The 25,249-nt window shown below is 38.4% G+C and overlaps 1 protein-coding gene across 1 annotated transcript in view; it reads left to right on the top strand.

The window, feature by feature from the left end:
• LMTK2 (lemur tyrosine kinase 2) overlaps positions 1-25,249 on the top strand; it is a 41,491-nt gene that overhangs the window by 5,460 nt on the left and 10,782 nt on the right. Inside the window, exons 2-9 of the mRNA XM_063414118.1 lie at positions 9,011-9,135; positions 9,965-10,109; positions 11,860-11,933; positions 12,436-12,554; positions 13,262-13,349; positions 19,778-19,911; positions 23,041-23,125; positions 23,745-23,866. Coding sequence (XP_063270188.1) covers positions 9,011-9,135; positions 9,965-10,109; positions 11,860-11,933; positions 12,436-12,554; positions 13,262-13,349; positions 19,778-19,911; positions 23,041-23,125; positions 23,745-23,866 — 892 coding nt within the window. The remainder of the gene's footprint in view (positions 1-9,010; positions 9,136-9,964; positions 10,110-11,859; positions 11,934-12,435; positions 12,555-13,261; positions 13,350-19,777; positions 19,912-23,040; positions 23,126-23,744; positions 23,867-25,249) is intronic.

Here is a 25,249-nt window from a genome sequence, read left to right on the forward strand (position 1 = left end):
AGAAAATAGTAACAGTAGATTTTTTTAGTGCTAACATTTAAGCTTTGAGCCTGCAGACCAGATCCAGTTCTCCAAAATCAGTCACTTAGGTGATGGCCTGTTCTTCCCAGGGATCCTTTAGCTATGAATAGGGATGAGAAATAGATCTAATAAGCTCTTTTTACAAAATGCTGCTGCCTCCTTTCTCTCCTGCATTTCTTAACCCAGCTGTACACTAGAATTGGAAAGGCACCTATATAAAATCAAGATTCTGGAAAATCCCATCACGTGAAAGTTGCATTTATGGATTTCTTTTCTTTAGTCTCTTCAAAGGCATTGTATCTTAATGGCTTGTGTTGCAATCAAATGGTAGGAGAAAAAGATACTTTTGTTTTGGTTTCCATGCTGCAGATAATACTTTTCTGGTGGTTGGAGGTACCATGATGTGTGATCATCTCATGCTACGTCGAATTACTGTGGTCTGTGGTAAATAAACCCCTACATCTCCTGTGCCTCACTGTTGGAGAAATGGTATAGCAGATGGAAAAAAAATGTACTTGAGCAGGAATTAATTGTCAGAACCAACATCTAGCAGTACAGAATAAAGTCTGCTCAGCAGAATTTTGTGAGTGTATCTACATTTGTGCACACACATACATACATGCATGCAATTAAGAATCAGTGATACATTTGCAAGATGATAATGCTGCCCAGATTTTCCAGAAACACTGCCATGAAGGCATAAGACACATAATTATTTAACATGGATATTTTTTACCTTGTCTTAAGATGCCTTTGTGCAAACATGAGATTCTAGCACTGAAACTTCAAACAGATCTCACTCTGTAAACACTTGAAGTAGCAGCCTATATTTAGTCCTTATTAAAATTGAGCAGTATGCTGTTGTGTGAGTAATTCTCTGACATTACTGGGAAGACTTGTAGGATAATAGAATAAGGTCAGTAATGTAAAACTAATCCCAACTCAGAGTTTTGGTAGTTACTGTTCAGCCAGGATGCAGGCCAGGACAAGTGCTCAGAAAAGAGGAGGATCAGAGCAGTGTTGTTCCAAGATGCTGTGCTCTGGGAGAGTCCAGCATGGCCCTGGATGTTCTTGCTTTAGGATACGTAACCTGTGGCACCCTAACACACAAAGTGATTGAAGCACATGGAGAAACTCATTTGAAGCATGTTGTAAAAGCATTTAGGGGGAGCAGGAGATAAAGTAGTTTGAAAAAATGTTGGCTTATACTGCAGGATAGACTCCTGTTCTTTTTAAGGACAAATGGGAGGACAGAGATAATTTGCCAAGAATTTTTGACATGAAATTACCCATCCAGTTATGATATGAAGTAGCTAAAATTTCTTCTTGAAATATTGTAACTTATTGCATAGGACAGTGATATTTCAGGGTCATGTGTCCACAAAACACACATTTAACTGTGCAACTGCCTTTTGACGCTGTAGAAATGTATCCAGTACTCAAGATGGGTTGGACGAGTGTCAGAGGGGTTTTTATTGTTTCATGGGGAAAACTCTGTAAGAAATGGCCATGTTGTTGTCTTCGTTACCCTTACTGCTGATGGTGAATTGGTGTAAAGAGGAAAAGCTGTTGGCTTTTCAGAAGACTTGTCTGTGCATGTGCCTTGGCCTTTCATCCCACTCACCTGCCCCATGAGGGACCTCATGGAGTTGTAGGGTAAGGCAGGGATTGTAATGGACAAGTCAAAAGATGAAATGCCTCAATTTCTGTCTCGAAGGATATGGGAACAGACTTCCAAATTTATTTGACTTTTGATTATTTTTTCCCCCACACTGCTGCTGAAAAGTCTTGTCATTTTACTTATATCTTTCTGAGTGCCAGACTTTGGTTTAGGCCATGTGACAAATTCAGATTTAGCCGGGAAATTGTTTTATTGACTTGTTAGTTACTGTTAGTTATTGTTAGTTACTGCTTCTTGATTTCAGAAAGATTAAGTACACTTGTGCACAACTAATGACTAAAGCTGTAGCTTTAAGTCTCTAAGAGTTCTTTTTTCCTTGAGACCATATCTAGAAAGTAGGATTTTCCAGAGAATGAAAAACAAAATCAGATGATAAAAGTGCTTTTGCAAAAGGGTATGTAATAGTGAAGGTTACTTTTGTTAGTAATGCAGTAGACATTTGCATTATCCAATGTGAGGGCAGCAATAATGTCATGAGAAGACAGACTTTTGAAATAACTCTTCAGTTAAGATTTTCAACAGTTTGTTCCAGGTTATTGTTTTAAGATAGTAAACATCTTTGCTTTAGTTGAGTGTTTTAAGTACTAAAAATCTGAATGGTGAAAAATTCAGGTGTAAACTGAGAAACATAAAAGTTCCTTAAGCAGTGCTGTGTGTCTGTTCTTTGGGATTTGCTCAGTGAAAGAGCATTTCCAATCTCTGCTTGAGATACTTTGGGCATTTGGAACCATTTTAGATTTCACTAAGGTGCTGCCATTGTATTGAGAACAGCAAATCGATGAAAGTCTTTGAGACCTTGGGAATGTTTCTTCCTGTAGTACTGATGCTGTACTGTAATGGCCATTCAAAGCAAAGGGCTGATTGGAATTTGGAGTGTCTCTCTCACACTAAAATTCTGTTCATTTTATTTTCAAAAGAATGTCTGAATTGCAAATAGCACTCCTTCAAACCTTCTGTTTGCATGTGCTGTATCTCAGTTGAAGGCTGGTGATTTGAATGCCCTTCTAATATAGTATTTTAAAGCCCACTGTGATATAGCATTGCACAACTGAATAATGGTACTGTACCCATTTCTTCTGAAACTTAATCTTAAAATGATGCTTTTTTTGGCTCAGTTGTTAAATGGAGCATAGCAGGGAAAAATTGAGTTTACAGAAATGCAGTAACGAATGGAATGTGCTTGAGTTTGGTTGGGTTGTTTTGTTGTGAAATGAAGGAGCTGCAATGTCTGTTGTGCTTTACCTTGTCATACAAATCAGGCATTACACAATAGATGTGTCTAAAATAATTTTGGATAGAGGTTTAGCTTAGTGTTTGGCTGTTACCTGCAGGCTATCTGAATTTATAGGCCTGGTTCTGTCTGTATGGTTTTGTGCTTATTAGTAGCAAACCTCTGAAGATTTCAGGGAGTAAATAAATGCAGGAGAAACTCTTTATGAGGGAAAGATAATGATCTGAATCTGACTTGTGAAGAGCTGGGTAGGAGTCGATAGCACTTTCCCACTTAATTGCTGGCATAGAAGAGAATGACAGCATTATTTAGGAAAGTTGGGATAGCTTTCAAAATCATATTTGTCAAAACCACTATAAATTAGGATGATATTACACTTTTAAATGTGGTTGCTTTAATATTTGTTAAAAGCAGAGTAAGTAAACTGACAAAGTTTATGAAAGGTGCCCTGGGTATAGCTAGGGAACAAAATTAGATTTGGTCATATGTTAGTATTTTAAGGACTGCGCTGTTCTGACTTGGTGTCATAAAGTAGCATCTTAGTTCATGATCATATAATTTGAGTGTGTCCAAGAGACAGTTTAAGTGATTGCTGTCATGCTAGATTTGTGCTGGAAATAGTTATAGCTATTAGTGCCAGTTATATAGCTGCTCTTGAAAGGAAATGGGCTCTTGCTTATGCAGTGGGACTGTTGTCGCATAGCAACTACTGTGCTGAAAGCTAAAAATCAGATGCTCCCTTGAAGTTCAGTGTGCCCTAATAATGCTTAATTTATCTGTGCCTTACGCTGCCTTTATCACAGTAGTGAATGTCTTTTATGAGTGCACTCGGTAATGTCTGGAATATACCTTTGCTTTGCTTTTTCCCCGAGCTTAGAACTGTGTGGGATCATGCATTTTTTAGCCCAGGTTTCTGAAGGTGGAGACCTTAATAATGTGATCACTCACATTGAACCAAATAAAGAGTTTAGGCATCCTGGCCTTCCATAATCTGTAGGAGGAGGTAGGAAAAAAGCAAGCCCAGCATCCCTCATGTATGTGCAGCTACACCTGGTCCTGTGTTGTCCTGAGCGGAGGCTGCTGCTTGACAAGTAAATATAGATGGAATGTTTGGCTACTTGGATCTCATTACTTGTAATTAATGATACCAAAGGATGCCACAGGTGGATGAGGGTATTTGAGGGTATTGTGGGCAGACTGAGAAATGGGATAGAGAAGGGAAACAGTTCTAGTGAAAAAGGACGTGTGTTTGCTTATGGGTTGCATTTGGTGGTTGGAGAACTGTCTTATGAAGAAAGGAGATTTAAAAGAAACTTCGGAAGGTATAGGGAATCCTGGCCTATAGAAGTGGCTTTGAAATATGCTTTATATGAAAATAACATTTTCCAGCCCGTGAAACATTGTAATAAATACTGACGTGTGTTCTCAGGTCTGTACTTGATCCTGAGAATGCCAACACAGTTGATCATTGTTTCCTCAGTGAGCCTGTTCGTGTACTTGCCTGTGTACAGCCTTTGACTTCACGTGTGCTGTGCTCAAATTTAGGCTTTAGTGAAGAGCTTGCTTAGGAAATCTTCAGAGGAGCTGAGGAACCTGCTTCAGTAGCTGCTAATTAAATTCAAAGCCCCTCAGCCAGGGCTTTGAATTCTTTATGATACCGTGTACTTCTAAAACGTGGGTAAATAACATGGATGTATTTAATCCTGTGAAGCTTTGAAAGAGTACCTGATTTTCTGTGTAGATAATTTAGGACCCTCTAGATGCCATTTTGGGGTGGAACATGTCCTAGCACAGAGCTCTGTACACCATTATGTCGTGCTAACCTTGCAGTAGCACATAGAGTGATGCAGCTGAACTTCATCTTCTGCTTATTTTAATACAGGGCTGATATAATCCAGGCCTCTTCCTCTGGCTTAAGTAGTTTGGATATACCAAAGCAAGCTAGTCTAGACAGTTTGTATTAGCTGACAGGGAGCTTTTTACCCTTGGCATGTTAGAGAGAGTAGTTTTTAATCTGTTTGGGGGTTCCTTTCCCAAAGAACAGATTCTGACTTCTGGATGGATATTAAGATGCCTTAGGTTGTTACTGCATAGGGTTACAGTAAATGTGGCAGGGTCTTGAACTGATATGCTGAGTAAATCTATTAACTTCTCTGGAATGTATGATATTAAGAATCTTAAATTCTGTAATGTGGAATTCTCACTGTTCATTGAATTTTATCCAGGTTTATATTAAAATTATTTCAATTTATGTTTTTTAATTTAGGAAAATTCTTGTGTGATGACTATATAAAATGGTCCTCAGCATTAATTAGAATGGATTTCTTGCTGATTGCTTTTTTCAGTCAAGATCATAAAACAAATAACTGTCATTCCTTCATATTTTCACAATTTACAAATAAAAGGGGGTATTAAACATCTTCTAGTTCCATTTTACTAAGCTCCAGTGAATTAATCATTTGGTGGAAATAGTTGAGAAATGCAAATGTGGTTGTACTGCAGCAGATTTTCGGCATTTTGTCACAAAGACCAGTTCCAATACCCCTAATCAGTGGCTTCTGTCACTGAAGCTATTAAAATAGCTTCACTTAAAATAAATTTTAGCCCAATTGCAGGTTGACATAATTTAATACTTAATTTTACATTCATTTTTAACCCCCCCTGCAAATTAAAAATATTACTTATTAATTACTATGTAAGAAATTTCAAAGTTTATCCAAACAGAGATGGATTCTGTAATTCTTTGTAAGTAGCTCTTAGTTGTGTGAGTCATCTGAAATGCTGTTCTGTAACTGTTGCAGAAACTTGCCCAGGATAATTGGCATTTTTCTTGTATTAAAGCTTCTGTTCATAATTTTCTGTGTGAAAATTGCCTTGTGTTTGGACGTTTAGATGACTTCCATCTTACCATTAATGATTAGCTGCCTTTTCAAAGGTGATCTTTGCTTTAAAAAGAAAATATTGCTGTCTTCAATTAATTGCTGCTTGATCACATGATTTCATTTCTAGGGAATTATAAAAGGTTTTAAAGGCTAAGAAGTAACATAATGAACAGCAGCAATATTTTTCTTTTCTCTGTTCTTTACAGGACACTTAAATGAGATGGTTACCTTATGAGGAATAGTGTAACTTGCATAAAAGGCTTAGACTTTAGGCTTGATAAATGTGTGTTTTCCTTCACAGAAGGAATTCCAGCAACAATGTTGTCTTTTCCATATGAAGTGTCTGAATACATATGCAGCGTATCTAACATGTGCAATAAATGCAGCTAATGATTGATAGTGCTCATCATGTCTCACTTTGAGTTCAATAAACCACTTTGAGTTAAATAAATGTTTCACTTTGTGTTAATAAGTTGTGCATAAGATCATCAGGAGCTCCAATCCTTCTAGTTGGGTTTGCTGTGATAACCTGTAAGTGCTGGAGGTCACAAGTGGTGATCCTGAGTTGGAGTGAGCGTGGTAATGTTTGTGTAAATCCAGTTGTGGTTGTGCTGCTGTAGCTGGGATAGTGCAGGGTTTGTAGGTGGAGGTACCATCGTGACCAGCTGTACTTGCAGTGGATTTACTTCTGGGGACACAACCCCCTGGGCAGGTTCTGAAAAGAAACAGTGGGATTGAGGGAAATAAAGCAAACTCTGAAGAGCTGCTTCAGGTTTTGGTAGAGGCTGGTCCAAAAGGCCCCATGGAAGATGGTGTGTTTGGAGTAGAAGATTCTGGTGAGGAGGGACAATGCTCAGTTTCTGTGGGGAACAGGAAGTCACTGTAAAATTCCTGTAAGCCAAAAGAGACCTTAGAGTGTACTAGAAATCCAAAATAAAGTTTGATAGCGTTTTTTGGCTGAGGTGCTTTATACCCCCCTCTTAAGGACCTGGTCTGAAGTTAAGTCCTCAAATAGCAGAGATGCAGTCTGTGAGTAATGACAACGCTCTTGGTGCCTGAGTTCAGTGTGCAGGGATTTGCCTGGCCAACTTTCCCAAATGCATGAAACATTTGGAGGGGTACAAGAGTCTTGATCTTCTATTGGGAGGAATATATTGTGATTGTGATGTGTTTCTGGGTGTTTGTTAGGGAGAATCTGCATCTGTTCATTAGCTGGTCTGAGGTGAGTTTGACTTCCTTTTTCAGTGAAGTTGTGGGTGAAGATGAGGAAGTTGTTTGGAAATCAGGTGTGATGGGTTTAGAAAAATGTCTGAAATAATTTTAATTTGTAATACCGGGTAACATAAATACTTTTTTTGTAGTGAAGCTACATTTTATTATTTGGTTTCAATTAGGAGTTAAAAGGAATTTCTTAAATTTTCTCTACAGCTGTTTTACCTGTGTGTGTTTGTTATAGTAATTTAACTAATTAATGACTTCACAGAATGCTTGTATTTGGTGCTCAGGTAATTTTCAGTCTCTTTAGTAAGGCTGCTGAACATCTGGAGGAAGTAAACACAAGTCAGCTGTTATCTTCCCCTTTTTTCTTGTTGATGCTTAGAAGTGGAAAAATATTCATTGATTATGTAGAAGACTTGATTTATATGAATATAAATTGTTCTATTGAGAGCCTTCTTCAGAGATATTTTGTTCTCTTCAGAATTGTGACTAATATCTGGTGAGTGGCCTCACATCATTGTTGATCTGTGTTTGAACAATGCTCAATATCTGCAGTGAAGTATTCCCAGTCCCTAATGAGGTTTGAATGCCAAAGCCATTATGGAAACTAGAAACAGAATCGCTTGTTTGAAAACCTTCCATTTTTGCTAACTTTTATTTGTTGTATTGATAATATTCCTGATTGTGCAGAAAATGTGACCTTCTGGAAGTGTGCTGACACTTCAAAGCAGGATTTTCATTTTGTCGATTTAGTCTTTACATCTAATTATTTTAATTAAATAAGTAAATATTCTGTAAGTGTTCAGTGGAACTTGATGAAAAGCTGTAGCTTTTCCTGCAGATGTCTTAATTTTTGCAGGTTTTTTAAGGTTTAAAAGCTAGGTGGAGAAGTTTGTGTGGCCCTTAACTAGTGATCAGCTTCTGCTTTTCTTATTTTTGAGGCTTCATTTACACCAGATGTTTCCATTGATACTGAAATGCCATCGTAAAATCCAGTCAGCCCAGGTCACCTGACATTGTTAAACTGACAGTGATGTAATAGCTAAATATATTTTAATCAGATGTGGTTCAACTACTCTTCTGATCCCTGTGGCAGTACCTGTTTGAAAAGAAACAGCAACAACAGAATAACTCCTTGAGATGTGTGCTCTGGTCTCCTAGGGAACCACGTGTCTTTGTTCTCTACTGAAGATAAAAAACAGGGAGGAAAATTGGTTTAATGCCCCTGGCAATAACTTAAGATTTTTCTAAAATGCCATTTGAGGCTTTTTAGATTAAGACCTGACTTAATCTCAGGAAATGTGTTGTAGAATGTTTATATTATAAAATTTTGGAAAATTATTTGGAAGTGTTTGTGAAACAGCTAGAAAGCTAAAGATCTTGAAATGGAGACAAATCACCTGGTGAATCACAAGGACCAGAAAGGGTTTGGAGCTGATTACATCCATTGCACTTGTGACAGCAACTTGTGTGTTTGGCAGACTGTCACAAATACATTTATTGAAAGAGAGAGTGCTGTCCTATAGTGATATATTTTACATTTGTTTGCAGTTTAGGTGAGGATTTCTTCTAGCTGCCTGTTCTTGTACGTCAGGTATTTTAGCTCATGGGAAATGTCTTCCGAAATACCTGATTTCTACTCTATGTGTTTGGATATTTGTATAAATTTACTGACTTAAACTGAATCCCAAAGGTTGGTGCTATCATTGTTCATCATAAACTTCAGTAAATCACGTTGGCTGAGGTCTCTTAGCTGCAACCAAGTGAGTCCAGAATGGTGCAGGCAGGTGGTGAAGCACAGATCTGTTTTGACAGTCTGGCCTCTCTGTTCAGTTTCTTCTTAGCTTTGATCACACCCATGGGATTAAATATTCAGACTCCCATTTTTCAATAAATGCAGGTGGATAATATGTTTTGAAGGAATTCCTTAGGGTGCTAAACATGTTTATATAATACTGCATATATCTTTATTTCTAGGGGAAGGAGCTACAGCTGAAGTTCCCTCATCTTTTGTGATTCTGTCTCTGTGCACTCTGGTGGTCTTGGTCATTCTGCTGGCAAACTGTGTCTCCTGCTGTAAAGACCCTGAGATAGATTTCAAGGTAAGACCTGAAGTTATCAATGTGTGTACAAGTGATATTCTCAGCTGAATCCAGATATTCAGAATGCTTGATTAGTTGTGCTAATACTCTGCAGTGTCACTGTACATCCTCTCTTCTGAAACAGCCAGTGCCTGTATTCCTACAGGCTGTGGAGTCCTGATGCAGCCATGTATTTTAACTTATTGCCCCCTGCTGCAGTAAAGGTCTTTAATGCCTTTTCAAAATAGTAACTAGCTATCAGGATCAGTAGGAAAAGTTGCATCTTTGAGACAATTCTGCTGTAAAGAACCTTTTCCTTGTTTTTTTGTGTTTTGTTTTTTTCTTAGTCTACAGGTGGGGTTTAGGACACTCCTGTCCAATAAGAATACTGAAGATGCATATCCACTGTAGCAAAACTCTTGAGAAATTGTCATCAGAGAATTGTTACTTTTGGAACATGTGTAATCAGTGTTCCTAAAATTGAGTTTTGCTCTCATTTCTAAATGGAGAATATTTGGCCTCAGCAGTTCATGGTAATTCATTCAAAGCCAGGGCTAGCATTTAAAGTAATGACAAAACAAAGCAAAAAAACCAACAACACCAACAAAACCCAAACCACCAAACCCACCAAACCCCAACTAAACAAAAACCCCTTGATAATTAAAAGCAATGCTTTCATCTCTTTAAGGCAGCAATTAATGGAAAATAAGGAATAGAACACTAAATGTCTGTCACTATCCTTGGAAAAAAGCTAAGCTTCCTTAGCAGTGCTCATTCAAACTGAAAGAAGTGTATTAGTGCTTATTTAAAGGCAAGGATCAGCTTGTTTACTAAGGCTTCTTTTGTTTAGGAATTTGAAGATAACTTTGATGATGAAATAGATTTTACACCTCCAGCAGAAGATACTCCATCTGTTCAGTCTCCAGCTGAAGTGTTTACTCTTTCAGTTCCCAATATTGCTTTACCAACTCCCTCCCAGTTTCCATCTCGTGCAGGTAAAATACTGATTTTCAATGCAAAAACAAAATTAGGCATTTTCAGTGTCTAAAATGGAGTGTGGCTGATTATGTTTGACTTTACTGTAAGAAACAACTTGTTACAAATTTGCATAAACAGAGCCAATATATTTTGTAGGGTAAAGGATAAAAGGGGAAATACGACTTCTAAGATGTTAACCTGTGGCAGGGTAAAAGAGCTTAAGAGAACAAAACTGCCTTAAACCCCCTCTCTAGATTGCTGTCATTATATCTCTATATACCTGAAGGGTTTGAAGCACCCTGGGACATTTGTGACTCCTGCTCTTTAGTGGTTTTCTTCATGGCTAAGTTGTCATTGGATTTTAACCACCACCCTTAAATAGAAGTAAGAGTGACTCCTTTACTTGACAGCAGTGCTACTGCTCAGCTGCATCACTTTCTTGATGTCACTGTAGACTATTTGTGCAGTAGATGTGATCTTGGTAAGACAGAGCATTAGGTTTCATCTCCCTGTGTGGAAGGGGTTTTGGAATGTATTCTTTAAAATACAATTTTTGTAAAAGGAAACTTAAGTGTCTTATCATATTATAAGCAGAGTTTAGCCCAAAATACTTACTCTCATATTGTGCTGTTTCACATAATTTTACATACTACTTATGTTTCTTGATCATTAGATATTCAGGGAAGCTTCTAGTAGAATTCCTGTACTAATTTCAAGAAACTGTCAGGGTGCCTTTAATACAAATGACACAGTTGTACAAATGACTCAGTATTTTAAAGAACTGGGAAAAATTATGGATGAAAAATTTTATGTCAGCTCTTCTTTGTAGCCATAATTGTTAAAATTAAGCTGTCACAACAAGTGTTTTGCCAGAAGTAAGGCAAAGTGCCTGAGTCCTTGGATAAAATGTGGGTGCACTGCTGTGGCCTTCACCGTGCTTAGGAGCACACTGGCAGTGAATTACACAGCTTTGGCTCTTCCAGTACAATAATACTGCTCTAAATGTAATTTATGGGAATAAATTTATGGGCTAGAGCTCTCAGACAATAAAAGGTTTTGTTTAAATCAATTAGTGTTCCTAACCAGTTGGGCAGCAGAGGGATCAACACTGCTGAATCTCTTCTGGTGAATGAGGTCTGCCATTGTTACTGCCCACCCTCTGCCAAGATCTGGATTTTCTTTTCTGTCCTCTCCGGGCTCTTACGTGAAGTATTTTTAGTTGAAAAATGTCCTCCTTCCAGATGGTAGCTACAAGTAGGGCAGTTGGGCTGAAGAATCAAGCAGTCAAACCTTTTCTCATAAAACAGTAACTCTGTAATTGTAAATGTTAAGATGTACAAACAATGAGTTTTGTCTTGGGTTTTCTATTTTATTTACATAGGAGACTTTTGTAACTAGGTTATTTTCTCTACCCAGCTACAGGCTATAATACACTTTTATATTGGAAGCAGAACTTAGCTTTTTGCTTTCTTGCTGAGTGTGTTAAAAACCTGTAAGCTCACGTTTCATCAGGACAATCGCTGTGGTTTTGCTGGGAGTGTGTTCTGGGGTAATTTAGAAGCTGGACCTGAGAAATGTTTCACTTGAGTGCTGTTGTCACAACATTACCCTCCTACTTTATGTACATCTGACTAGGGTTTAGTGCTTGGGCTGAATTTATTCCCAATTGGGAATTAATCTTGTAAAAGCTTGCCTTATTTCCTCAGCAGTTGCTAGCTGGCCCTCTGAGTGGTTTGATACTTGTTAATTTGTTTCCTTGTTTGACAGATGGATCAAAGTCTCAAGTTGCACGTCAGAGTCTAAACTACATCCAGGAAATTGGAAATGGCTGGTTTGGAAAGGTGAGGAGTTATCTCTCCATACTGCACAGACTGAGGCTTATTCCCAGCTGACTAGGCCTCTGTATTTACTTTAAAATGGTAGTAGAAAAAAATGTGAAGAAAAATTTTAGTTGAAATTAGATATTTCCTTGCATTTCTTAGCTGTAATCACAGCACTGATCTGTGCTTTTAAAATTTACCTGTCGATTCTTACTAGAGATGAATTAAACATTTCACTTTCATAGATTTTATTTAATACACTCCTGTTTTTACCAATTCTTTTTAGGACAAAAATTAGGTAAATAAGTGATCTTCACTAGAAAACATGTTTTCTGAAAGCTGACGTGTAGATCAGTTGTCAGGATTTAAGTATGTATATTTAATTGTCAGAGCTCTATTTGTGTTTGTAAAAAAGCCAAAAAATCTTTCCTGCAACATGTTTTTAGCTCTTGGTTGGTTTTTTAATGCAGGAAGACTACAAATGTTTTTTCCCCTCTAATTAAAGACACATTCTCTCTTTCAGGTTCTCCTTGGAGAGATTTACACAGGCACTAGTGTAGCAAGGGTAATAGTGAAGGAGTTAAAGGCGAGTGCAGGTCCCAAGGAGCAAGAACAATTCTTGAGAAATGGAGAACCGTATTAGTAAGTAATGTTTCACAGCTTCGTTCTGCTGCAGATAAATTATGGCTATTGCATTTGTTCAGTGTTACTGTCTCTACTTGACCTCCCATATAACTGTAATGTTTGTCTATAAAATGTGAAATACACTCAACCCAAAGTGAGTATAAGTTATGTTCACATAACTTGGAGTGCTTTACCTTGTGGATGTGCTGTAAAAGATTGGTCAGTGAAGAGCTTTCTCCTCTTGGTGCTTTCTAACATCCTGGCTATATTTGCATTCAGGCTTAGGTTATTGGCATTTGTCAGAAGAAATTTCATGCCTTCTGCTGCGTTGGCACAAGTGGTTTTGGAGCAGTTTAGGAAAAGTAACCAATCTGTCTGGGAACTAATCTGGCTAAAAAAGGTTTATCTTTTAGCCAGCTCTGTACCTTGGTGCAATTCATGAGTTGCATGCTTTTGTTTTTGGTATGAGGGGTTGTGGGAGGATGGGTGTGACTCTCATGTGGCAATCCTGGCTTTTGTGGGTTTGAGATCCTCTGAGTTTTGGCTGCTGTCAGTGATACCCTTCAGCAGTACAAAGGTACAAATGGAGTCTGTGGCTTTGGTTCTTGCACCTTCTGTTCCTGCCACCCCCCTCCAATGCTATGTGTTGAAACTTCTGGTAGGGATTTCAGTGTGTTGCATTCTGCTGTGATCTCTCTGGCTTAAACTGTATTTTTTCACTCCAGCATTCTTCAGCATCCAAATGTTCTCCAGTGTATTGGGCAATGTGTGGAAGCCATTCCTTATCTCCTAGTTTTTGAGTTCTGTGACTTGGTAAGTGCACTTATACGACATGCTGCAGTTGTTTTTCCCCTGGTGTGAATTGTTTGTGGTATATTTACTGCCCTTTGCTCATGAAATGATTCTTTTGCTTTCTGGGAAGTTTCTTGATTAACCAGAATTTAAGAAGGCTTTGGTTTGTTTTTTAAGAGGAACCACAATTGCAACATTTTGTTTGTACTCTTTTCAGTTTATCATGTATGGTCTAAGTGCTTGTGGAGTGTTCTGAAGAGGCAAATGCCTGTTCTTTGATAATGGAATTACCTGTCCCCTTCAGTCTGCCTTCAGCAGGGAGCTTGGAGGGCAGAGGGTGTCATAGCAGGGAGCTTTTTATCACAGTCCAGCATCACATGCACGTGCCAGTATCACATCCAAAATATTTGCTGTCTGCAGTCTTAATGTGCTTTTATTACCATTTATGTGAAAATGTTAATTGAGGAAAATGGAAGAATTTCTTGCCTTCTGCCTTGTCCCTAACCTCCAGAGTGCCCAAATTTTACCCACGCTGTGCTGCTTTGTGCTAAAATGCAATGTTGGCTCACTTCTGATATCTGTCGTGTGTATTCTAATAACTATAATTTTCGGTTTGATTCTCTTCTCGATCCCTTCTATTATGGTATTCTTCTTTTCCCTACATCCTTACCCTTTTATTTCCTTTCTCATGCTGTTTCTACACCCCCAGGCAGCTGCCTTCTGCTTCCTGGGCACCAAAAGAAAAGCTAGCAACACACTGAAGGGTGTTCCCACTGCTCCCAGTGCCACATGGTCCCTGGAATGGGAGGGGCAGCACAAAGCCTTGCTCAGCCCCTGCATTCCTTGGAATGTCCGTGAACGTTGTGAGGAAGGGGGCATGTACAGAGCCATGAGAGACAAAAACTTGGATCCATGGTCTGGGGAGACTTGAATTGTTTTACCAAACAAACCCCAAAGTCCAAGTGGCTGTCTAAACATTGGCTCAGTAGCTGCTTTTAAGGTTTGTTGTGTCACCCAAAGCAAAGTTCCTTGGGAAATGCCAAGACAGAAATGAAGTCAGAAGTGCAAGGATATTGCTAAAGAATAAGTTTTTCAGAAATAAGATAGTTTGCATTTGTAAGTTTCAACAAAGTCTTTTTTTACCAGTTTCACTGCTTCAGAATTTTCCTTTAAACTCAGGTGCAAAAGCTGCTTCTAGGTGCCTCAGGCAATTTAAATTAGTTAGCATGAACTTGAGTTTTTAGAGAAATATCAATTAATCTGTGACCTTAAATAACTATATTTTTCCATGCTGCTCTTTTGCTGAAATGTATTAGCTGTGGTAAATTAATGAGGCAGAAGTGCTGATAAAATCCTTCTTTTCCAAATGGAGGAAATGCCTGAACTTTTTAAGTGACTGATCAAAGTGAAATGTTCTGGGTTTGCTAACAATTAAAAACTCTGTGCCTAAGGTTAACAGATAAGGTTTTTTTAAAGTTTTTCAATAGAATACTTCTTACTGGTTTTTAAACATACTATTCAAATTGGAGTTTCTGTAAAAGGATCCTGGAAAGAGTTGCATTTTGTAGAGTCCATCAGATTTAATTGCTGCCATGTTTTAAAATAGTTACATGATTTAATCCAACTTCAAATTTGAAGATGGAGTAGCTTTTAAAGATTGCCCTACTTTAGGTATACAGGAAAAAATAATATCCTTGTTTGATGCCTGATTATTTATGCCAGAAGTTGTCATGATCCTGCAGAGTAATCTGGAAAGGATTTTACTTAAGGGGATGAAATAGATTTTCACTTTAACTGGGGGCAGTAAGCTTGACAGTTAAAGTGGTAGTTTTACAAATTTGAGTGTAGTTAGGTAATTTCTTTGGAATGGAAAATAAGTCTGTGCTCATTATTCTATTCCAAGTGAACTAAAACTTGGTTTTAGAAAATTATATATTACAGTCAGTTAAACATAACCTTGATATTAAAGTCTGGCTTACTTAAAGAGTTCTTACTTGGTAGAGCTGAGCATCTCCTAGACATGGTGGTGTTTTTTTCTTTGTGCACACAAATACTCAGGGGCTGGGCAGACAGGACAATGTTCCCTCTGCAGTTCCATGCAGAGGCTGGGCCAAGTGAGCAGCTCAGAACCCCTGTACATCACAATTCTTGTGCTCCAGGGCCTGGAGTGGGCAGTGGCAAAGCACAGAGAAGAGACAGGAAGGAAGGAATGTGAAGGAAGCATGATGGAATAGAAAACGTGGCTAAATAGGTGTTTTTAGTGAAAAGGTTTTTTAGGAAAGTGTCAGGAAGCTTTTGATCACTGCAGTTGGAATAGCAGTTATTTGGATTTTTTAAGGTTTTAGTAATTTTTTAGACTTTTAGCAATTGATCTCAAAACTCCTTTTTTTTCTTTTTTTCCCCTGCAATTGGATGAATTGGGGTGCATGAGGTGCTTCCAGAACACACAGGAGTGATTGAAATTGGAAGGATGAGAAACATGGTCCTGTTGAGCTGCTAGTGGTTTAATGCTGAGCTACAGCTTTTTCCCTTATGTTATGGTGCTGTCTATGTATATCCAGCACAGTAAACTTGTTTTAATCCCTTGTACTTGTGTGTGTAAGTATTCAATAATTCTGAAAAACATGGCAAGAAGACGAGCTGTGTTGGATAGGAAGTTTTTTGATATCTTTAGGTGGCAAGTTCTTTTGAGGCTCACGTGGCAGTGTTGATCTTGCTTAGCAAATTTGGCATACTAAGTAACAAAAAATGTGGCTGTTCTGCTGACCAGTACAGTCTGGAGCATACAGAGGTTGTTTTATTCACACTCCTTCAAACTCACAGCCTATCACAGTGTGTCCTCATTTTGCAACTTCTCTTGCTTGGATTTGTAGCTTTTTTAGGGCCGGTTGACCTTGCCTTGGCTGCTCAGGCAGTCCTGTTGGATTATCAGTTCCCAGGCTCCTTGGCATGGAAAGGTCTTGATCAGAGGCACTGGAAACTGTCGTGCAGAGAAACCAGAGCTGGCAGGGTGGCAGTGCTGAATGTCAGGCAGGCTGGCTTACTTGTTTTCTTGGCCACAGAGACTCCTGATACATTTCTGTTACACAAGATTGCTGGTTGCATGTGAAGAACTGTTTTGGCTAACATTTAGTCTATTTTATAATGTAATCCAAGTTGCTCTGTATCCCTTGCTATGCAGAGCTGGGAAAGAAGCAAGAGAAGTCAGTTGCACAGAAGTGATTTAAGCTGTTAAGTTCTGTGCTTTGCCTGTGTTAAAATTATTTAGAAAATAGTAAATATAAAAAGAAATGCTCAAAAAGGTCTCACAGCCCCTTTCCTATATTAGTTGCATTTTATGTTGGTGCAGTCTGCTATGAATGGTTAACTGTTCACTGTTAAATGTTGCAGAATGGTGCCAGGTTAAAAATAGTGGTAGCTGTCTTATTAACTTTAATATATTACTGAGCCTGTGTGTGGCCAGCATTTTGTCAGCACAGCAAATCCTCTAATGGATTGACATAATTTATGAGTAAAAGGAAAGTTATTCAAATGTGGAAGTTGCATGTATATTGTGAGCCTGATTTGCCTATCAAATTCTTACAGAAATTCTTCAGGTCTTGCAATTCCCTGGGCAGATGAGATCAGCAGGATGCAGTATTTGCCTGGAATGCTCTGTAGCTTACTTTAGGGATGCTGCTGTTAGAGGAAGGTGTCTGCTTGCAGTGATTGGTTCTTTTTTCAATTATGGCCACTTGAAAGCATGTTCTAATCAAAAAAGAATCTTTGCAATGAAAACTTCATAATCAAAGAGTTCAGTGAATCTGTTTAATGATCATGGTCAATATGGATATGAGCCAAGGAGCAGATTTATCAGTGGTGTGTGGCTTAACAATTAAGGGGGGATTTGTCAATTTATGACAGTTTGGTAAATGTGTTCAGTAGATGTAGTTTGGTAACTGCTTGACATTTTTAAAACCATCAGTTTTAAACCCATCATTGCCTTCTGGTTAGAAAGTCATGTCAGCCATTTGGGTGTTCAGATGAACCCAATATGGAATCTGCACAAACAAAAAGCTGCCAAAGAGTACTGACTGTAAGTGTGCCCCCAGCTTCTGGCTGATACAGAGAAAAAGCATATTAAAACTTAGAAAGATGGCTGAACTGAGAAGGATGGGAAGAAAGGCAAATTTAGTTCTTCATGGAATCCCAGGAGAGGAGGGAAAAGGCAGAGTGGCAGAGGAGGTTGGAGAGAAGGTAGAGCCTTCCTCAAGCATGATTATTGAGCTTTTTATATTTAGATGTCTCTGCAGTGAATTTTGCGGAACTGCATTTATTCAGATATATATAACCTTTGATATTTACTGTGTTAAAAAGTCTGTCAATAAAGGACCATTTTGTGGCTCTCAAAATAGTGCAGGGATAATGTTGCTGTGTTGCTACTGTCTGCTTTTAGGCAGGGAAGCATCATAGGATAATTCAGGCTAGCAAGGAGCTCAGGAGCTCTCCAGCCTCCTGCTCAAGGCAGTATCATCCTGAGGTCAGACTGGATTTCTTAGGATTTTGTCCAGCTGAATCCTGAAAACATCCAGGGATGGAAACTTCTGTTTGTGTCCTTATGTGAAAAACTCTTTTCCTTACAGTCAGTCTGAACTTTCCATGTTTCAGCTCATGCCTGTTCTCTCTCATCCTCCATCCATGCTCCACAGCCTGGTTTAGTCTTTAATAACTTACACTGGACAATCATTATGCTGAAGTCTTTCTGCAGGCTGAATGAGCCTGGTTCCCTCAACCTCTCCTCATGGTGAAATGCTCTGACCCCTGACTGTCACGGAGGCTCCTTCCTGAACTTGCCCCAGTTCTGAGCACAGGATCTGTGTGGCCTGACAAGTGCTGAGGAGGTGGTGAGACCTGCCCTGGCCCTGTGTGTGCAGCCCAGGAGCTGCTGCCAGGACACACAGGGCTCATGTGGAGCTTGCTCCACCAGGGTCCCCAGGTCCCTTCCTGCAGAGCTGCTGCCCAGCTGGCCACGCTCACTTTGTGCTGTTGCAAGAGATTTTTCCTTCCCAGCTGTGAGTTTGTGTTGTCTTCGTGGAGTTTCATAAAGTCCTTGTTGAAACATTCTTGACCTTGCTCAGGTTCTTCTGAAGGGCAGTTCAGCACCTGAGTGTGACCACTGGTTCACCCCAGTTTGGTACAAACAACGTCCTTTTAAAGCAATACCAAAAATACCTATTTTATATTTTTAACCTTGCTTGTAGCCTTAATTCAACCAGAATGGGAACATAAAACCAGTATGTGTCAAGGTGCTGGATTTAAGAAAAGTTGGTTTTCCTACAAAAATATGTGCCTACATAAATAATTTAATAAATAAGGGATGTCACACAGCACTGCTGTTACTAATGCATTTAAAAATTAAAAAGTAATTCCTGGGTGCATTTCAGGCATCGTAGGAACTTAATCCACCTGGGACAAGCCCGAAGCAAGCAGTTGCTGCTTTAATGAGTGACAATTTTAGAGTTGGACTTTCTTCAGGCTCCTGCTGCCACCTACAGTCAGCTCAGCTGAGTGTTCAGGGCTTGTATTCCTTGGGCTCTGCCATTTGGAACCTGTTACAGACGCTGTTCCTTTCCTAATTGTTTGGAACTCTGCTCTGTCAAGAGCTTTTCCTGGTCCAGGATTTGGGAAGACAATGGACACAGACAAAACCCAGGATATTATGCTGGTGAAACAAGTTATGCTGGGTTAAAAGTCAAACTGTGAGAAAATGAACAACAATGACATGAGAAACCTGTTCTTTTCCCTTGCTTGGATTCTCTTACTACAGAAGTCTTCCTTTTCCTGAATGTTTGGACGGTATTCAATTATTTTCCTCTATTTCAAAGCTGTTCTTTTTTTAGTAATTTATGGAGTGCTTCTGTGGGCTCATTAATTATATGTCTATTGCTCAGCATTGCCTGGGTTCAGTAAAACTGCTGCCATCATCAGAATTCTCTGACTGAAATGGGCTGTATTACCATACTTTTTATATAGAAAGCTCTGGTGAGCTGGCAATGTCTGAAACTCTTTTCTGTAGTCTCTCCCTTCCAGACCCTTACGAATTCCAGACAGACAGCTTTGCTGATTTGGAGCAATTGAAACTCATCTCATTTAAAAGCAGAGGCTCATCAAACTCTGGGGTTTTTTTTATGGAATTGATTAATGCATGACAAGTTTTATGTGGCAGCCTGATCTAGGATGTTAATTACTAAAAGATTAGATTAAAAACCCCTAAGGACAATACCATATGCCTTAGAGGACTTTTATAAGATCCTTTATGGAGACCAACAACTCGAGGAGCTTTATTTTATTGAGCAGAAATGTGGTAAATAAATAATGTGGTCAGTTGGATTTTTATTAAAAATAATTTTTTGGATTCAATCATCATATAAGGCAATAAGGCTAAGAAATATCTTCAACTTCTTTTACAGGGTGACCTGAAAACTTACATCTGCAATGAGCAGGAGCACATGAAGGGAGAGTCTCAGATAATGCTGCTCCAGAGAATGGCGTGTGAGATCGCTGCTGGCCTCGCTGTGATGCACAAACACAACTTTGTGCACAGGTAGGCTCCAGAGAAATGCCAGGCACTCAAGATGCACTCTGAAATTCATCTGGGTGTTTTCATGAAAATCCAGGGGTGTTGAAGACTTTGTTTCCACAAACATGTGAAATATCCTGAGGCATGAAGGTGTGATGCTAATGAGGGTGCTAATTGAGCTGCAGTGGTGTGGTGTTCCGGCTCCACCTGCCTGAAAGCTGATCCCCTGCTCTTTGGGTTTGCAGCCCATAGAACACAGCCTGTTGCCAAGCCAGTCCACATGTAGTTGATGGATTAATTCTTGGCCAAGTGAGATTAATTTTGTTTATTATGGAGAGATGGATGTTAAAATTCCGTTAGAATGAATCTTACCTGCTGTGAATTTTTATTAGATTGTAGAAATTTATAACTTTTCTTTCGTAATGTTTCCTGTGTTACTAAAAATGGGGAAAGTCCCTTTCTAATGCAGTAAGGAGGAAGCTGAGTTTGGAGGGAAAATCTGACTGAAAGGGGTATTCTGTCACTGAATTATTGTTCATGTAACCTTTAAATCTTCACTAAAGGAGGTAGTCAGATTTCAAAGTAATCACACTAGGAGAGGAATCTTGTTCCCATCAGGGGAAATACTAGATTTATTTTTAATTAATATAATTATTTTTAATTAATGTAGTCAATACTGAAAGAATGGCAGTAGTTGCAGAAGGCTGGGAAAATTTATTCATGAAACAGGTTACCCAGAAAAATACAGATTTTTTTTTTTGCTTTAAATGTAAAGGCATTAAAGAACTGGAAGTCATTAACCTCTAAAATGACTAAAATATTGAAGAATACTTGTTCCCCAAATGTGGCTTACCTGATGAAACCTTGGGTACCACAAGAGAGTTACTTGGTCAGTCTGTTCTCTGCTGTAGAACCGGCACTTGCATCACACTTTCAGTGAGTCAGGAGCTTGTGTTGGAGCTTTTCAATGCACACCTTGCTGCTTAGGGAAGGCAGAGACCTTGTGTTCAGGGAGAAATTAACTCTCAAACCTAAGTGTGAAAAGGTGCAGGTTTAAAACAGCAGCAAAACTCTGAAAAACACCCAAAGCCTAGACTCAGCTGGTGGCTGATGAACAGAGCTCTTGTTTTAACCCATTTAACAATTTCAAATGACTTGAAGGTAATACCAGTTGTACCTGTCTAACAGAGGGATCAGTTTCTTCTCTTGCAGCAGCATGGCTCTGTAGGTGTTAAATTTAACAGTACATTTTCAGTGAAATACAGATAAACTTGGTAAATAATTAATCTATGGATCTGCAAGATTCTCACTGTAATGTTTACTTCTAGCAACACTATCCTGATGCTGTCAGAGTAAGTGGTAAAGCTCCAGCATCAGTGATTTTGTTGTTAGTGGTAAATTCCAGCAGCCAACAATTTTTCTTTTCCAGGATATTTATTTAAATAGTAAAATACAATTTGGCAAGCTCTGGGACATACTTGAAGGTTATAGATGTGTTTCTGACCTGTGTAGTTCAATGACTCTGGAAAGGAAAACATCATCCTCTTTCTTTGTAGCAGGAGAAGCTGTGGCTTTCACACTATTTGTACTTCAGAGATTTTTTTTTAAGCCAACAAAAGCAAAGGTAGAGTTCTTCCAGGGCACTTAATTGCCTCGTCCCCTCTGTGAAACTGAGAAGTGAAATATTTGAGCAATTAGTCTGCTGAGCTCTTTGCTGTCGCAGCCACAGTTCCAGCTTCATTAAACTTGCATAAATTTCTGAGTTTGCATGATGGGTTTCCTAAAACTGCTTCTTTGTATTATTATAGCAGCACTGCTGGTTTGTGAGTATTTGTGGTCTGGTTTATGGTAGAAACTGGAAGTTAATTCTGTATTTGTTCAAGAGCTTTGTGATTTGTTTATTGGAGGACTTCTATAAAATACATTACTTTTTCTGTTGGTCTTTTTGGAAGACTGTAGTTCTGGTTCATGTGTAATGTATGGGTTCGTTACTTAAGGAACTTAACTGTGGATGTACAATATTACTGGTTGCTCAGTATCATGTACTAAATTATTATTTAAACCTAATCTGAATTGCTGATAGATTTTGCTTATGACAATTAAAATGCAAGCCATGCAGTGATAGGTGTGAGGAGGGGTGACATCACTGTAGCATGTGAACAGCCCACGTAATCTCCACGAGAGGATTGTGAGCAGAATGAAATAACTGCATGGAAATGCTGTGTGTACTTTGAATGCTTAAGAGTCTGCAGCACTGCTCTAGAGAAGTGACTGCAGCTTCAACTTTTTTATACAGGGCAGCTTAATAGTCTAGGGTTTTTGTATGGAATCTTTAAATGTGATTGCCTTGTCACGGTGCTTGGTTTTCTTTGGATTCCTGAATTCAGAGTCTGCTTGGTTCTGTGGCTCTGAACTGATTCTCCTTTGAAGCGGTGGGAGTGCCTGAGGGAAATCGCAGCCTTTTGGCCACAAAACAAATCTTGTCCAATAAGTCCTCTCTCAGGAGAAACCCTGTCAGTGTTTGTTTTTTCTGGAAGTGATGAGTGTTTATATAGAACTGTAGTGGTAGCAATAGTCCAGTGAGATATGGAATGAAATGTTGGCATGTGTAGGTTCTAAAACTTAATAAGAATGTAAGCAACAAGAAAACTGTCTTAATGTTTGATTTAGAGCACAACTGCATTTTAGAAATTCCTCTCCCCAATTGCTATGCCTGGGTTTGCACTGCATACAAGTTGGTCTTTCAGGGTGCATGGGCTGGTTTAATTTCCTCAGAAGAGGATCAGGAAGGGAGGTGCAGGAGCTGCAGAAGCACACCTTTCCTGCACCCACCTTCCTCAGCCTTCAGTAGGATTTAGGGATCATCCTACAGCTCATGCACAGAGGATTGCTGAGAAATATCTAGTATGGATGCTGAATCCTTAGCACTGTTTTGTGTTACTGGTCAGCTGCTGTTACTTGCAACTGTAACCTGTAACTCTGCAAAAGTCCTCGATTTTTAGATTCTAATTTTTTAAAAAATGATTTTCTTGGTTTTTGATTTGAGACTTCAAACTGTGATCTAACTGTTCCAAGAATTTGCTAAGCCATTTATCTGAATTTGCATTGAAGACCTCCTGCTTTGTCTCACTGTTGATTTGTTTGCATTTGCAGTGACTTGGCCTTACGGAATTGCTTCCTTACATCGGATTTAAATGTCAAAGTAGGAGATTATGGTATAGGATTCAGCAGGTATAAGGTAAGCTAATCTTGTCATGGACCACTTTATTTTAAAGAATTTGAGGGCCAAGGTTACAACAATACTGATACTAGATTGTCCTTTATTTGAATAATGAACTTTTGAAGTATTACTGGCAAATAACTGTAGAAAGTTCATGTACCAGAATAAGTACCTTTCTAGAAATGAGTAGAGTTTATGCTTCTGGAATCTTCTGCTAAATCTACCTCTTTTTAGTCCTATTTGCAGTAGTCCTACAATATGAACAAACTAATTTTAATGTGTTTTAAGGACACATTTGAAAGAAGAGTTCAGATTTCTTAATGAAAATATTCACAGTATTAAAGTATTCAAGAAAGTGAAAAATTAAGGACATTAATTAAAACATTTTGTAAGTACCAAACTTTAAACAAGAAATTGGCATTCAAATACCTGCTATGCAGTGACCAGTGAATGAATTTCCTCCTTAGCATTATTCTGTGCTACTTGGGGAAACGGGATTTTTTTTTTAATTCTAATTTTTTACATAGACATCACTTAAAAACATATTAAGGAAAGGACTGTCACTGTCTGGAAGTTGGTCCAACGTATGTTCAGCCCTTTTATGCTTGTTTTTTCTTAATTTTTATCAATAATTTAGGAAGATTATATTGAGACAGATGAGAAGAAATTTGTTCCTCTACGATGGACTGCACCTGAGTTAGTAACAAGTTTTCAAGACAGACTGCTATCAGCAGAACAAAATAAATACAGTAACATATGGTATGTAGAAGGCTTTAAAAAATTTCCATGAGAGATTTGTGAACATTTTCAAATGTTACATGAAGGAGTAAATAATATTTAAATTAGCCTGCTGCATTAGATATACAGTAGGTTAATCTCTGTAAACCTGAAACTATATCCTGCTTTGGAACGATGCTTAGAAATCTGTTGAGAGAAAGTTGGAGCAAGTAAAAATGTTTAGCAGAATAATAGGTGTTTATATTAATAAAAATATCTTCAGATGTTATTAAGGAAAGAAATGGTAAATGATTTTTCCAAGAATAAGTAGCTGTGAATGACATTAAAAGTTGATCCCAGTAGAGCCTGATGAAGTTCAGTTGGTAGAACAGTGGCATTTTAATTAAAATGCTGCATTCTTGCTGCAGTGTTTGAGAGCAGCAATTAACTGATGGTTTCTGCTGCCAAAGAGCTGACAGACAATGGCTGGTGAACTCTTGAAGATGAACGTTTTTGAAATTGCCAAGTTCCACTTCAGTTCTCAAGCCCTAAGAAATTTGGATAATGGAAATTGTGGATTAGGCTAGCATTTCTGAAAACATTGTAATTAATTCCTACTTTATATTCTAAGGATATTAAATAGTAAACTAGGCTTTGTTTGGTGTTTGGAAAGTAGGGCTGCAGAAAGCAAGTGGGATATATAGAAATGATGTAAAAACTAATTTTCTTCCATCCTCCAAGGAGGTTTCCTCAGCTCATACTGTTCATCTGGGCTACAAGCAGCCAGGGTCTTAAGGTTTCCAACTTGTATTTTAGTGCCTCTTATGCAGAGCTGCTTTGGACAGGTTTGGACTAGATGATTCCAGACCCCTTCCAATCTAAATTTTTCTATGTGCAGAGTCAGTTAATTTGCATTTTGAGCACAGAAACATTCTCTGAAGATTAGCATTGGCTGTAATCAGTGAAAATGTGATTAGTGTTGGATACAGTACAGATGCAGCACTGAGCAGAGGCAGCCTTTGACCACTGCAGCTTGACAGTAAGAAATTCTATGAATTCTGGAACAAAGATGAGTTTTCTAGCAGTTTCACCTATAACTGCAATTTCTCATGAAAGCTTTTGTCTCTTCTGTTGGACTAACTATAAAGCTTTAAAATCTCATTTCTATACACAATATTAATGTAGCATTTTTTATTTTTAAATTGCTGAAAAGATAGTATTTTATTATATGTGGGGTTTTCCATGATCAAATAATTTGAGGTCTTCCATATTTTGTTGCCTTCATTGTTTTTGCCTTCGAGCAACTTTATTCTTCAAGCTTTTAGCATTCTGTCAAAGTAAATTAACAAGTTCTGAAGTTATTCTAGAGACAGTGGGGAGGAGTATTTATTTTTTTGCAAGTTATGTTTTGCATATCCTTTCTTG

This window comes from Prinia subflava, chromosome 17, assembly GCF_021018805.1.
Source record: "Prinia subflava isolate CZ2003 ecotype Zambia chromosome 17, Cam_Psub_1.2, whole genome shotgun sequence".
In the NCBI taxonomy this organism is placed as follows: Eukaryota; Metazoa; Chordata; class Aves; order Passeriformes; family Cisticolidae; genus Prinia; species Prinia subflava.